This window comes from Hemicordylus capensis, chromosome 6 (assembly GCF_027244095.1).
Source record: "Hemicordylus capensis ecotype Gifberg chromosome 6, rHemCap1.1.pri, whole genome shotgun sequence".
NCBI lineage: Eukaryota > Metazoa > Chordata > Lepidosauria > Squamata > Cordylidae > Hemicordylus > Hemicordylus capensis.
In genome coordinates, this window is record NC_069662.1 from 170,308,785 (window position 1) to 170,324,487 (window position 15,703).

The 15,703-nt window shown below is 50.9% G+C and overlaps 2 protein-coding genes across 5 annotated transcripts in view; both read right to left on the bottom strand.

Moving 5' to 3' along the window:
- Positions 1–15,703, bottom strand: part of LOC128329530 (uncharacterized) — a 215,141-nt gene that overhangs the window by 34,288 nt on the left and 165,150 nt on the right. The gene's annotated exons all lie outside the window — the stretch shown is intronic.
- Positions 2,874–11,079, bottom strand: LOC128329537 (GTPase IMAP family member 1-like). 2 transcript variants are annotated; one of them, XM_053260935.1, is made up of 3 exons: positions 10,653–11,079; positions 6,739–6,772; positions 2,874–3,827 (listed from the first exon to the last, which is right to left on the bottom strand). In XM_053260935.1, exons 2-3 carry the CDS (start codon positions 6,743–6,745, stop codon positions 3,019–3,021), a joined length of 816 nt encoding a protein of 271 aa, XP_053116910.1. In that variant the 5' UTR covers positions 6,746–6,772; positions 10,653–11,079; the 3' UTR covers positions 2,874–3,018. The 2 variants fall into 2 exon arrangements, with proteins under 2 accessions (XP_053116910.1, XP_053116909.1); XM_053260934.1 differs by having other exon boundaries at positions 6,605–6,772.

Sequence of the window (15,703 nt, forward strand, 5' to 3'; positions counted from 1 at the left end):
AGTACTAGTGGGCCCGGGCACAGAGCATCTGTGCCTCTAGCTGGCCCGCTGGCCCGCCGCCACCAGGCCCACCGCCGCCTCGCCTCCGGGCCCGGCCAGGCCCACCGGCTCGCCTCCTTGGCCTTGCCCTGCCAGGCCCACCGGCTCGCCTCCGTGGCCGGGCCCGCCTGGCTCCCCGGCCATGGCCGCCGCCGCTGTTCTCCTGGGTGCGCCAGGACCAATCAGGCGCCCCCACAGCCCAGCCAATCAGCTGGGCTGCCGGGATGCATTTTTCCTGGGCACACCCAGGAGAAATATATCTATAGATGGAGGTCCAGTAAGTTCTGAATGCCTCATTGAGAGAGGGAGTGATCCCAGCTCTGTTGAAGAAAGCTATTATTCCACCACTTAGGAACTTAGGAACTTAGTCTGGACCCAGAGGATGTAAACAACTATAGACCTGTGGCCAATATTCCCTTCCTGGGCAAGGTGCTTGAGTGTGTCGTGGCTGAGCAGCAACAGACACTCTTGGAGGAAATGGACTATCTAGAGCCATTTCAATGAGGCTTCAGGCCTGGCTTTGGAAAAGAAACTGCTTTGGTCACTCTGTGGGATGACCTGTGCAGAGAGAGAGACGGGGGACTGCAACGAACCCTGTTAATTGTCTTCGACCTCTCAGCAGCTTTTTGATATCATTGACCATGGTATCCTTCTGGATAGGCTGGCTAAGCTGGGTCCACACTGCACTGCCAAGTTGGGTGTAGAGGATATCCAGAGTTTTGGCCTGAGGTGTCATCAGTATGTAAATGACACTCTGTTGTATCTCCACTGATACACTCAATTGTATCATCAGACAGAGATGAGTGTCTGGATGAGAGCGATCAAGTTGAGACTCAATACAGACAAGACATGAGAACAGAAGAACAGCCCTGCTGGATTGGGCTCAAGACCTAGCTAGTCCAGCATCCTGTTTTATACAGTGGCCCAACAGATGCCTCTGAGAAGCCCATAGGCAAGAGGTGAGCGCATGTCCTCTCTCCTGCTGTTGCTCCCCTGCAACTGGTATTTAGAGGCATCTTGCCTCTGAAGGTGGCCTATAGTATTCAGACTAGTAGCCACTGAAAGCCATCCAAGCTTGTGGCCGTCACCACATCACATGGCAGAGAACTCCATAGATTAACAATGTGCAGTGAAGAAAAAGTACTTCCATTATTTGGTCCTAAAGTTCCTGGCCTTCGGTTTGATGGGATGACCCCTGGTTCTAGTGCTGTGAGAGAGGGAGAAAAAAATTCTCTCTATCCATGCATAATTTTATAAACTTCTAACATGTCTCCCCTTAGTTGCCTCCTTTCCAAAGTAAAGAGCCCCAGATGATCAGGGGCCTAGAGCACCTGCCTTATGAGGCAAGGTTACAACACCTGGGGCTCTTTAGTTTGGAAAAAGGTGACAGAACAGAGACATGGTAGAGGTGTATCAGAGGCTTCTGGAATTGGTATATAAACACCTATATGCTGAGACTGTTACCTGGAGTTGCCGTGTGCTGACTCATACAAACATAGGAAGCTGCCATATACTGAGTCAAACCATTGGTCTATCTAGCTCAGTATTGTCTTCACAGACTGGCAGCGGCTTCTCTAAGGTGGCAGGCAGGAGTCTCTCTCAGCCCTACCTTGGAGAAGCCAGGGAGGGAACTTGGAACCTTCTGCTCTTCCCAGAGTGGTGGCTCCATCCCGAGGGGAATATCTTGCAGTGCTCACACATCAAGTCTCCCATTCAGATGCAACGAGGGCAGACCCTGCTTAGTTAAGGGGACAAGTCATGCTTGCTAACACAAGACCAGCTCTCCTCTTTGTCTCCCTTAACTTCATTTGAGCTTTTTCTCCAGCTGTAATTTGTTTCTGTCTGCTCTGCTCCTGGTTCTACTCTGTCCCCTTCTGGCTTATCTGAAACCTTTGTACCCTCACACCTTAGGGGATTTTGCTTGCTGCATCAGATACCACGCAGTTCCTGTCGGCCAACAAATTAAACCAAGGAAGAGAACCAGGCATTGTTCATTAGTTTATTAGATGACCCACTTGTCAGCTTCTTGCCAGCTACCATATTTACTTGACAAGTTTATTGTCTGTTATTGCTTGTTAAATATAGGAGGATCATCTTGAATTCAGAGCCCTCTTTCTTTTTGGTAAATACAGGTATAACCTGTATTAAACTGCTATCCTTTAAATCATTGCTTTAAATTCAGAGTTGCCTATACTCAGGTAAATACAGTAAGAACAAGGCAGCTAGTTGGGCTAATAGTTCCTTATCACCCTTGGCCTTTCTCTACTGGTTCTCCTTCTCTCACTTTCCCTCTGGCCACTGGGAGAACTTCAGGGCATCTCCTCCCCAACCTGTGCTTAGCCAGTCATGAAATAGCAACAGCCAACCATGGCAGGGACCCCCTCCCCTCTCTCTTCTGGTGATAAATCCAGGCCTGCTGGTCCTAGACTGTGGTCAGGGGCATGGATTTGGGCCTCCCCACCAAAGCAGCCGGGCAGTTGTGGAAGCACCCTCTGCTTTGTAACTCTGCAGGGGGGGACTTCTGGGGTGGGGGTGGGGGGAGGGTCCCATCTTGGCCCACAGAAGCATCTTTGGAAGGTGGCAAGGTGGGTGGAGCCAGGGAGTTGGAGGGGCGACCCCAACACAGCAGGCTTATAGATGATTGTGAGAGGTCCAGCCCAGATTTCCTGGCTTGGGAGTAACAAGAGCACTAGCAAGATGATCACTTTACATATTGCAGATTAAAACGGAGGTTATTATTCTGAGCTGTTCCCTGTGAATCAGGGTTGAGTCCTGACAACATTACAGTAACCCATCTGTGTTCATCGGCTAAGTCAAGAAATGTACAGTTAAGATGATGATTTGCTAGTAACTTTATTTGTGACATGAAACCAAGGAGGAGAACTAAGCACTGTCCATTAGTTTATTAGATGATCCACGTGTCAGTCCCTTGCCAGCCGAGAACAAGAGATCTAGTTGGATTTACTCACTCCTCAACTGCTATTCAGGACCAAGAAAAGCAGCACCGCTGGGGAAATGATGCCGACAGTAATAAAGGAGTAAAAGACCAGCAGCAGCACATGCAAAGATCACAAGGGCTTTTCTGTAGGATAGGAAGCCTCCCTCTGCCCTCTGCCTGGCCCTTCTGTTTGCTGCCAGGTAAGATCTGATCGTTGCATTTGTTAAGTTGGGCTTCGAGTACAGCTCATTGATGTAATGACTTCCTCCATTATCCCAAACCATTCCCTGGATCATGGCCATCAGCTCAGAGACCTGCTTCTCCCGTTCTGCTCCGACCGCCCTGTTATTGAAGGCACAGAATCGGTCCCCACACTTCCGAATCAGCTCCCTCAGAGCCTGGTTATCCGAGCTCTTAACGTAATCCTGCAGGGCCCAATCCCCCAGATCTTCCTTCCGGGTGAACAAGACGATCATGTGCCTGGTGGCCTCCAGCCCAAACACATCCTGCACTTGCTTTGCGGCTTCCTCGTCTTCGGCGGTGAAACGACCCACCTGGGTCACAAGCAGCAGAGCGTGAGGGCCAGGCCTGGAGAGCGCAACACAGCGCATGACCTCACTGCAGGAGTCCTCACGGCAGGATTCTGGATCAAAGATGTCTGCCGTGTCAACCACTGACACATCCCGGCCGTTCCAGCTCCCACACCCTCTCTGGCAGGTCAGAGTGGTTGCCTTCACCCCAAGCAGGGACTGGAACTCCTTCCGGCCGAGGATGGTGTTTCCGGTGGCACTTTTCCCACCTCCACTCTTTCCAACCAGGATGACCCTCAGTTCCGATTCTCTGCCCTTTCCTGTGGGTTTGTAAGAATACGTTAAGAGAAGAAGCAGGATGGGGCTCTCCAGCACAGTGCAGTGGTTAGAGTGTTGGCTAGGACCAGGAATACCTGAGTTCGAATCCCCCATTCAACCATGAAACTCACTGGGTGACTGGGCCAGTCATGTATCTCTCAGCCTAACCTACCTCACAGGGTTGTTGTGAGAATAACAATAAGCATGTACACTGCTCTGAGCTCCTTGGAGGAAGAGCGAGATATAAATGTAAAAAACAAATAAATCTGGCTGTCAACAGATAAGGAATCTTTTGACACCCACTGGAAAGAATACATGGCATCAAAGCAGGAAGTTGAGCCATCCGGCACTTGAACGGTTTGTGGCTGAGGGCCAAGCAATGCACCCAGATTCAGTGAGCAGGGGACAGGGAGCTTTCTTCTCCAGAAGCAGCTCTCCACACGCCGTCCCTCCCCCTCCCAGCTGGCCTGAGCTTCAGAGCCCTGGCAGGGCCAGCTCTGAGGCCCTGGGCAAGGGGCTCTGCCGTGGTGCCCCCACCACCCCCACCACATAACAGGGGTGTACCTTGGTTTCCTAGGAAGCAGCAGCAGCAAGAGCACCCTTGCCCCTCTCAGTGGAATCTCCCCTTCCCCACAAGGCTCTGGGGTCAGGCCCTGCAGAGGACACCCAAACTGTGCCCTCCCCAGCTGTGGAGGCATTGAGAGGAGGAGCAACATTGCTATCCTCACTGCTGCCGCTTCCCGCAATCCAGTGACAACAGTGGCAACACAGCAGCAGCAGGAGGGACGATGTGCCGCTCACTGCCTCTCTTCTGAATCTCCCCTCTCATTTGAATCCGACATCCATTTTTAATTTAAACAATTAAAAACCATGTTAAGATCACTGAAGGCCCCACTATAAAGATGTGTATTGTAGAACTGGAAAAGGTGCAGAAGAGGGCAACCAAGATGATCAGGGGCCTGGAGCACCTTCCTTATGAGGCTAGACTACAGTATCTGGTGCTCTTTACCTGGAAAAGCGGTGACTAAAGGGAGACATGATCGAAGAAGTGTATAAAATTATGCGTGGAGTGGAGAGGGTAGGCAGAAATTTTTCTCCCTCTCTCACAACACTAGAACTAGGGGTCACCCCATGAAACTGAATGTTAGGAAATTTAGGATTGACAAGCAGAAGTACTTTTTCCACACAGCACACATTTAATCTATGTAATCCCTTGCTATGGGATGTGGTGATGGCCACCAGCTTGGATGGCTTTAAAATGGGCTTAGACAGATTCATGGAGAGGAAATCTATCAATGGCTACTAGTCTGGTGGCTGTGGGTCATCTCCAGCCTCAGAGGCAAGATGCCTCCAAATCCCAGTTGCAGGGGAGCAACAGCAGGAGAGAGGGCATGCACATACCTCTTGCCTGTGGGCTCCTCAGAGGCCTCTGGTGGGCCACTGTGTGAAATAGGAATAGGATGCTGGACTAGATGGGCCTTGTGCCTGATCCAGCAGGGCTGTACTTATGGTATTCAGAAGCATCTTGCCTCTGAGCCTGGAGGTGGCCTATAGCCCTCAGACTGATAGCCATGGATAGATCTGGCCTCCATGAATTTGTCAAAGTCCCTTTTAAAGCTGGGAAAGGTTAGATGCTCAGGATCAGATATTCAGGATAGGTTAGATACTCTGTAGTGAAGCTTTCTATGCGAGTGCTTGAGAACCATCCGTGGCACTGAGGGCTGGCCGGTCTTTTCCAAGAGTTCCCTGCTTTCACAACTGATGTGTCCTGAAAATCACCCCTACGCAGAGGCGTATCTAGGGGAAATAGCGCCTAAGGCAAGCACTGAAATGGCGCCCCCCTGTCCAAACATCTGAGATCCATCTTTCAGATAACTTTACCATAATATCAGCACAAAAATACAAGTCAAGCTCGTTAATCTTTTAATATTTCAAAAACTATTTAGCAGTGGACATAGCCAGACCCAAAAATGCTGGGAAACTACAAATTTCAGTATGCTGGGGCTCATGAAATACCCAAATACTATGTGGAGGTGTACTTGGAAAACTAAACAGAAGTGCCTGTCTAATTCTCTACTATGCATTGTAGCATCATTGTTACATAAGTTTTAAAAATAAATGGAGAATTTGACTTTTCCCAGATACTCTGAAAATAATTAAAGGATATGCAGGGTCAACTGTGTCACTGCTTGGAATATATTCTAGTATTTCATAAAGACAGTTAAAATGAGAGACTGAGAGCAAGAAACTCCCAGTGGGCCTTAATACTAAGGATTTCACACTGATTCAAAGACAAACTCACCATTAATAGCCACATTATTAAGACATCACATTTAACTCACTTATCACAAGAAGCAAAGTAAGAGCAAATGAATACAATCCTAGCTCATAAGCTTCAGCTCATTATTCACAAGCCCTGATTCTCTGGCAGCCTCCTAAAAGCCGTAGGGGGTCTGCAAAGGTTTTCCCTCCCCCCACTGGCCTCTACGGCCTCACAGGGACCATTTGAGCATGTGTGGTGGCCATTTTTAAAAATAATCTTTTTGTTTAAAAATGGCTGCTGAAAACAAAATGGCCACTGCACATGTTCTAATGACCTCTGCAAGGCCCGGCATGGCCTAGGACCTCACAGAGGGCATTAGAGCATGCACAGTGGCCATTTTGTTTTTGGCGGCCATTTTAAAAAAATAATTTTTAAAAATGGCGCCCCCCCTTCAAGTGGTGCACGGGGCACATGCCCTGCCTGCCCCACCCTAGATACACCTCTACCCCCACTCACCACTGAAGTAAGAAATGAAGGTAGATTTTTCAGTTTTGGTTACTGTCAGCGTCATTCAATGCTTTAAACAAATGTTTTGAAAAGCCCTCATGTCAAGCTCTCATCAGATTGTGATGTTTTGTCTTGTGGCTTACCATACATGATCCTGTTCTCCTCTCTCTGAAATATCTGCCAAAAAAGAAAAAAGAAAAGGTTGTGTGGGTTACAAGCAGTCCTCATTCTGCAACCCCAACAAACACAAAGAGCATGCAGGGGCGTATCTAGGGTGAGGCTGGCAGGGCACATGCCCCGGGCACCACTTGAAAGGGGGTCACCATTTTTTAAAATTAAGAAATTTTTTTAAATGGCCACCAAAAACAAAATGGCCACTGTGCATGCTCAAATGGCCTCTGTGAGGCCCTAGGCCATGCCAGGCATCGCAGAGGCCATTTGAGCATGTGCGGTGGCCATTTTGTTATCAGTGGCTATATATATAGCCACTGCACATGCTCAAATGGTCCCTGCAAAGCCATAGAGGCCAGCGATGGGAGGGGGAACCTTTGCAGACCCACCCCACAGCGTATAGGAAGCCCCCAAAGGGGCTACAGGTATTTTTTAAATTTAATATAATATAAGTCACTGTACTTATACTATCACTTTGGGGGACAGCGAGGGGGAGGGCCAGGTCTCTTGGCCTAGTTATTTGTATAGGGGGGCATTTAATAGTGGAGCTTCTGTTTTAATTTGTCCTGGGTGAGACAATCTTAGAATGTGTCTGGGCTTAACTGGAGATGGGGAGACGGGGGGGCATATCTACTGACTCTGGGGTGGCCATTCTGGTCGTGGTGGGGAACAGAAGGAACATTGGCAGGTCAATGGGCCATTACAGGGGAAGGGGACTTGGAAATCTAATAGCTGTTTCCCCTTCCGGCTGTCCTGCCAGCTCTTTGACCTTGGGGAGCAGTGCCAATCATCCTTGGAACCTCACCTTGCTCCTCTGTAATGCCAGGTCGATCCAGAACAAATCAGAAACCATCCATGATTTGATTCTGGATGAAGGTGCTGACTTGGTATGTATTACAGAGACATGGCTGGGGAGGCTGGGGTCCCAGTGTGGTCCCAGCTTCTTCCTCCAGGCTACTCTGTTGAGGAGCGGGTAAGGGACCATGGGCAGGGAGGTGGAGTGTCTGTGGTCTATAAGAATAGCCTTTCCCTTACCTGGATCCCTGTTAGAGTGTCGGACCATATCAAATGTGTGTAGCAAGGTAATTGAGAGGGTCGTGGCCTCACAGCTCCAGACAGTCTTGGATGAAACTGATTATCTTGACCCATTTAAAACTGGCTTTCGGGCTGGCTATGGAGTGGAGACTGCTTTGGTCAGCCTGATGGATGATCTCCAATTCGCAATTGACAGAGGAAGTGTGACTCTGTTGGCCCTTCTGGACCTCTCAGCGGCTTTCGATACTATTGAACATAGTATCCTTCTGGAGTGTCTGAGGGGGTTGGGAGTTGGAGGCATGGCTTTGCAGTGGTTCCGCTCCTACCTCTCGGGCAGGTTCCAGATGGTGTCCCTTGGAGACTGCTGTTCCTCAAAATCTGAACTTTTGTATGGTGTTCCCCAGGGCTGCATATTGTCTCCAATGTTGTTTAATATCTACATGAAGCCGCTGGGAATGATCATCAGGAGATTTGGTGCAGGGTGCTACCAGTATGCTGATGACACCCAAATCTATTTCTCCATGTCAGCATCATCGGGAGAGGGCATAACCTCATAGGAACTTAGGAAGCTGCCATATACTGAGTCAGACCATTGGTCTATCTAGCTCAGTATTGTCTTCACAGACTGGCAGCGGCGTCTCCAAGGCTGCAGGCAGGAATCTCTCTCAGCCCTATCTTGGAGAAGCCAGGGAGGGAACTTGGAACCTCCTGCTGTTCCCAGAGCAGCTTCATCCCGAGGGGAATATCTTGCAGTGCTCACACATCAAGTCTCCCATTCATATGCAACCAGGGCAGACCCTGCTTAGCTATGGGGACAAGTCATGCTTGCGACCACAAGACCAGCCTTCCTCTCTCTAAATACCAACCTACATGCCTTCCTGGAGTCGGTGATGGGCTGGATGGGGGATAACAAACTGAGACTGAATCCGGCTAAGACAGAGGTACTCATTGTCCGGGGTTGAAACTCAAGAGATGATTTTGATATGCCTGTTCTGGATGGGGTCACACTTCTCCAGAAGGAACAGGTACACAGTCTAGGGGTGCTTCTGGATCCAAGCCTCTCCCTGGTGCCCCAGGTTGAGGCGGTGGCCAGAAGTACCTTCTATCAGCTCTGGCTGATACGCCAGCTGCGTCCGTTTCTTGAGGTGAATGACCTCAAAACAGTGGCACATCTGCTGGTAACCTCCAGACTGGATTACTGTAATGTGCTATTTGTGGGGCTGCCCTTGTACATAGTCCGGAAACTACAGCTGGTCCAGAATGCGGCAGCCAGGCTGGTCTCTGGGTCGTCTAGGAGAGACCATAATACTCCCGTACTGAAGGAGTTGCACTGGCTGCCGATATGTTTCCAGGCAAAATACAAGTTGTTGGTCATAACCTATAAAGCCCTAAACTGTTTGGGCCCTGGGTAATTAAGGGAATGCCTTCTTCTGCATGAACCCCACCACCCACCGAGATCTGCTGGAGAGGTCTGTCTGCAATAGTTTTAATCTAGATTTAATGTGGGCTACCAACATTGAAGTGCTGGAGGCAGTAATGGGCTGGATGAGGGATAACAAACTGAGACTGAGTCCAGATAAGATGGAGGTACTTATTATGCAGGGTCACAACTCAGGAGATGATATTGATCTGCTGGTTCTAGATGGGGTCACACTTCCTCAGAGGGAACACGTACACAGTCTGGGGGTGCTTCTGGATGTGAACTTCTCCCTGGTGTCCCAGGTTGAGGCAGTGGCCAGAGGTGCTTTTTATCAGCTTCTGCTGATACACCAGCTGTGTCCCGTTTCTTGAGATGAATGACCTCAAAACGGTGGTACACATGCTGGTAACCTTGGCTGGATTACTGCAATGTGCTCTATGTGGGGCTTCCTTTGTACATAGTCTGGAAACTGCAGTTGGTCCAGAATGCAGCAGCCAGGTTGGTCTCTGGGTCATCTAGGAGAGATCATATCACTCCTGTGTTGAAAGAATTACACTGGCTGCCAATAAGTACAAAATACAAGGTGCTGGTTTTTACCTATAAAGCCCTAAACAGCTTAGACCCTGGGTATTTAAGAGAACATCATCACCACCATGAGCCCCACTGCCTGTTGAGATCATCTGGAGAGGTTTGCCTGCAGTTCCTGCGGACTCATTTGGTGGCTACTTGGTAACAGGCCTTCTGCGTTGCTGTCCTTGGGCTTTGGAATGCGCTTCCTGTTGAAATAAGTCTCCCCATCTCTGGCAACTTTTTAAAAGGCACTGAAGAGGCATTTATTCACTCAGTCTTTTAATTAGATTTATGGCTTAAATTTTTAATGCTGGTTCTAAATTATTTTAATGTTAATGTTTAAATGATTAATTGTTTAATTGATTTAGTTTTGATTTCAACCATTAATTGCTTTTAATTTGTTTTTATTTGTTCTAACCACCCTGAGCCATTTTTGTCCCGCCCCTCCAGCGCAATCCCGCTCAGGGCGGCTCACATTAAAAGTAATATCAAAAGGAGCCCAATGAAACAAAGCCCCGTGGAGAATGCAAACCCGCCGTCTTCAGGCCTCCGCTCGTCTGAACCACCCCGACGAGGAGCTGTCCTGCTGCTGCAGCCGCCCAAACGTGCAGCTCGGCTCCTCTCGACTGAAGGCCCCGCTCGGCCGCCCCGCCACAGTCAGGCGCGCCACGCAGCCGCCCCGGCATCTCCAGCAGCCCCTCGGGAGTCCGCTCAAAGAGCCTGGGCGGCCGGGCAGGCGAAACTCTCTCTTAGCAAGGACAACAACAAGCCGCAGGCAGCGGCGGGGCTGCTGGCAACCGAGGGCCGCCCCGGGCGTGAGCTGAGAGAGCAGCGGCGGGCCTGGCGGGGCCTGCGACCCACCTGCGTGTCGTCGGGCTGGAGCAGCAGCGCGGCCGCCTTCGGGGCTGCTTCTCGGAGCCGCTTCTCGGAGCCGTGACGAAGGAGCGACGAGTCGAGCAGCTCCGGCAGCGGCGCTTTCGCTTTCGCTTTGCAGGCGGCGGCTCTGCCCGCCGGTGGCCAGCCGGCCAGCAGCCCTTTCCGGGAACCGTTGCGGCGCTTTGCTGGAAGTCAGGCTGGGTGGCTGCCTCTGGCCCCTCTCCCGCAGCCGGCCCCAATGAAGCGCCTCCCGGCGGGGAGCTCAGGCAGCCCCGCCCCAGCAGGCTGGAAAGCGAAAGCAGACGCCCTGCTGGGAGCTTCACACCCGCGGCGGGGCTCCTCGGGCAGGTAGGCTACGCGGGCTGCTTGGGGGCGGCAGTGGCGGTCCTCCTGCTCGGGGGCTCCCGGGTGGTGCTGCGCGGCCGGGGAGAGGCTGTGCTGGTGCCGGCGAAGGGCGGGTGCGCCCGGCGGAGAGGAGAGGGGCCGGCAGAGGGGAGCGCCGCTCGCTGACCCTGCGTCCCATGGGTCGAGCAGTTCCCCCCCTCGGACTTGCCGCCCTCATGTTTGATTTGATTTTAAACAAACGAATATATGTTTGTAAAAATAACTGCGTGTTGCTTGCTTGCACTGAGGATTAACCCCCCCCCCCGCCGCCCCATCAGCGGCCCCTTCTGTCTCGTCCCAGTTGCTTCCAGGCAGGGGTGGGGGCGGGTCTCCACCCCCCAAATGGCCTACCCTGGGGTGGGGGCGGTGATGGCAAACAGAGGTGGTCGATGCCCTTCCTCCGGCCAGAGCACGACTGTCCTCGCCCGCTCTCCGGCTGCAGGCTTCTTAAACTCCTGTAGTTCCTCTTCAACCGTGCATGGAATGACATCAATTTATGCTGTTGTATTTTACTTTATTTTGAAGAATGTGTGCCCCCCATTTCTTGCCACCTATTCAAGGCCGCCAGCTGCAGCAACAAAAATGTGCAATAAAAACCTATACAGAAATAATCAAAATTGCAGTACATCCAAACAAAACCGAATAAATTCTGCAAATAATAATGAGTTAGTAGTACAACAGAAAGATACGCAGCAGCCAGCTTGAAATTAGTCAGAACAGACTCCTATGGACAGCAGCGCAGACTGTGGGCTGGGCAGCCATCAGACCATGGTGGGCCCAATCCACCAGGAATCTTTTCTGCACATGCTCCCTTGAAACTAATAGAAACTGCACAAGAGGATTGGTTATTCGAAAGGGGACTTGTGCATGAGGGATTGTGGGTGGATCGTGCCCCAGAACTGTAGGGAGGTATGTATGTATGTATGTATGTATTACATTTATATCCCACTCTTCCTCCAAGGAGCCCAGAACAGTGTACATGGTTATGTTTGTCCTCACAACAACAACCCTGTGAGGTAGGTTAGATTGAGAGTTATGTGACTGGCCCAGAGTCACCCAGTGAGTTTCATGGCTGAATGGGGATTTGAAGAACTCAGGTTTTCCCAGTCCTAGTCCAACACTCTAACCACTGCACCACACACACATTTTGTGCAAAGCTATCCTGATGTCAGCCCAGCCTCCAGTGAGAATGAAGCCCTGCTGCCTGCTAACTCAGAAGTGTTTCTTTGGAATTCCAGGAGAGAGTAGAGTGCTGACTTTGGTTGAGAGGGAAAGGCACTCTGCACGCCCTCAGAGGCAGCCCTGAGTTGATGAGCTGACCTTTCCCAGATACAAAAGGGTTGAGGGCTGAATGATTGTTTCAATTGCGACTCCCACTTGGGACATGGAAACTTCTCTTTGTTTCTTTGAGCAACATAAACAGCTTTGAGGGCACTTTTGTGAGTGGCGATATATACATACAGTGGTCCCTCTACTTACGAAATTAATCCGTTCCGAATGCACATTTGTAAGTCGAAAAGTTCGTAAGTCGAAAAGCGGTTTCCCATAGGAATGCATTGGGAACGGGTTAATGCGTTCCGGAGCCTAGAAAAAAGACCCAGACCCCCAGTAAGGCTTGCAAACTGCACAGGAACATTTCTTTTCAAGAATAAACAGGCAGTAAACAGGCAGGCAAGTCAAGGAAACCACATGTAAAATTCGTAAGTCGAGGAAACCCCATCTAAAAATTTGTAAGTCGAAAAAACCGCATCTAAAACCGGATCTAAAACTGCCGTTTGTAACTCGAAAAATACTTATGTCGAGTAGTTCGTAAGTCGAGGGACCACTGTATTTTAAATAATAACAAGCTGACCCCCGCACAGAGCATCTGCACGTTTTTTGGGGCTGGCTACCGTTCTCTACCTCTCTCCGGCCGGGCCTCCGCTGCCGGGTCAGGCCCGCCGCCGCCTCTGTCCTCCACCACAGACGCGCCTCAGCCAATCAGGTGCGTCCCTCCGCTCCGCTGCCCAGCCAATCAGTTGCGTTGCCGGGACGCATCCCCACAGAGGCTGAGGCATGTCTACGGGGATTAAATATATAGCTCCTGCATCTATTTTTGTGTGAAGTCACCATGAGAGGATGGCTCCAGTTTCCATATCTGCACAGGTTTGTCTGAATTCCAGAGCCTGTCTGGAATGCCAAGGCATAGCCCTGGAACATGGGACGGAGTGAGTGAAAGCCTCTGAGCATGCACAGAGCAGTTGTGGTACTTGACCCTCTCCACTCCCTGTATCTGGGGTTGTGCGAGAGGATGCGGCCAGAGGGTGTGGATTCCTGAGAGGCTTCAGTTCCCCTGCCGACATTAAAGGAAGGAAGCCTGTCAGCTGCTGTAGCCTGTGAGGCAGAGATCAGCCAGGGAAGTGGGAATTGAGCAGGCTCAGCTGAGATGGGGCTTCCCAGGCTGGCTTTTATAGCTGGATCCAGACCTAGGATCTCCAGAGGGCCTCTGACCATGTACAGAGTGCTTCTTGGCTGCTGGGTGAGGACATTTCACGTAGGTTATCCTCTATGCACGCTCCAGAGGGCAGGACACAATTAAGCAAAGGCTTTAAGAGATGGAACAGGATAGCCCCTCCCAGTTCAGTTTGTGCTGCTGCTGCTTCAGAAAGAAGGTCTTCCTCGCCATGCTTCTAGTTATTGAATAGCTGCTATTCCTTTTTCTGCCTACTATTTCTGAATATTGTTTCTCCCCTGTTCCTCTTATTCCTTCTCCAAAAGAACTCCCCTTTTCTCTGCTAACCCCCCCCCCAACCTTTATTTTGCTTACCACTCTCCTCTACACACCTCTGTGTAGAGAAACCGGTACTGCCTCCACCTTCTACCCTGGTGGAGCAGTTGAAGGACAATAGGGGCAATGGGGATCCGAGAGCATGCCTCCCACTCCATCCTGACCATCCCTGATGACACTGGGAATGGATGCGTTCTGTGCCCGGTGACCTGGCCGCCACAGGGACTGGTGAGTCCAGGGCCATCTGGTCCATTAAACCCAGATCAGCTTAGCCTTATGCAAAATCCAGCAGTTCCCTTCCTCCCAGGGGAAATGCCTGTGGCTTGGCAGGCTTTGTTTATAAGAACATAAGAACAGCCCTGCTGGATCAGGCCCAGGGCAGCCCATCTAGTCCAGGATCCTGTTTCGCACAGTGGCCCACCAGATGCCCCAGTGAAGCCCACAGACAAGAGGTGAGGGCATGCCCTCCCTCCTGCTGTTGCTCCCCTGCAACTGGGACTCAAGAGGCATCCTGCCTTTGAGGCTGGAGGTGGCCCTCTGACTAGTAGCCATTGATAGACTTCTCCTCCATGAAGTTATAGAAGCCCCTCTTAAAGCCATCCAGGTTCTTGGCTGTCACCACATCTCGTGGCAGAGAATTCCACAAGTTGATGATGCGTTGTGTGAAAAAGTACTTCCGTCTGTTTGTTTGTTTATTTACTTATTCATTTAACATTTTTATACCGCCCAAATCTTACGTCTCTGGGCAGTTTACAAGAAGATAATAACAACATTAAAATTCTCCAGTGGAAGCCTGCTGGAGAAGAGGAGAAGAGGAGACCATCTTCCCCAGGGTGTGAGACTGGGGTGCCTGCCTCTTCTCTTCTGCCCTCCCTGGTTGCCATCTGCCTCCCCCCAGGACTGCTTGCGGAGAGGCTTTGCAGGACTGGGGCTGTAGGGGTGACTGGGCAGTTTTCCTGGTTCCAGCTGCTGAGCTTGCTGCTCAGCCTATATAGGAAGACTGCTAGTGGTGGCGGGCCCGCCCCCGGCGGTGTAACCACCAAAGGGCCCCTTTGGGGGAGAAGCAAGGGCAAGGGCTGGACACCTTGACCAACCATTTGTATAGAGGGAGGCATTCAATAGTGGAGCTTCTGTTTAATCAGTTTTAAGTTGTGCTGAGGTTGGGTTGAAGTTGCAATGTGTGTGGGTTTGTCTAGAGATGGGGAGGCAGGGAGTGCTTTCGTTGAATGTGGGGCAGCTATTCTGGTGGTGGTGGGGAATGGAAGAAGAAACGTTGGCAGGTCAGCAGGCTGTTCCTGGGAAAGGGTGGTCAGAAATCTAATAGCTGTCCCCCTTTCTGGCTCTCCTGCCAGCTCTTTGACCTCGGGGAGCACTGCCAACATCCCACATAACCTTACCTTGCTCCTCTGCAATGCCAGGTCGGTCCAGAATAAATCAGAACTCATCCATGATTTGATCATGGATGAAGGGGCCGACCTGATGTGTATTACTGAGACTTGGTTGGGGGAAGCTAGTGGTCCAGTTTGGTCCCAGCTTCTTCCTCCAGGATATTCTGTAGAGGAGCAGGTGAGGGGATGTGGGCGGGGAGGTGGAGTGGATGTGGTCTGTAAGGATAACATCTCCTTTACCAGGGTCCCTGTTAGGGTATCAGACCATATTGAATGTGTGTACTTGAGTTTGGGGACCAGGGATAGATTGGGACTTCTGTTGGTGTACCGATCGCCCCGCTGCTCAGTGGAATCCCTTACTGAGCTCACGGACTTGGTCATGGAAATTGCGTTGGAGTCTCCCAGACTTTTGGTGCTGGGAGACTTCAATGTTCATTTTGGGACCAATTTGTCCGGGGCGGCTCAAGAGTTCATAGCAGCCATGACGACTATGGGCC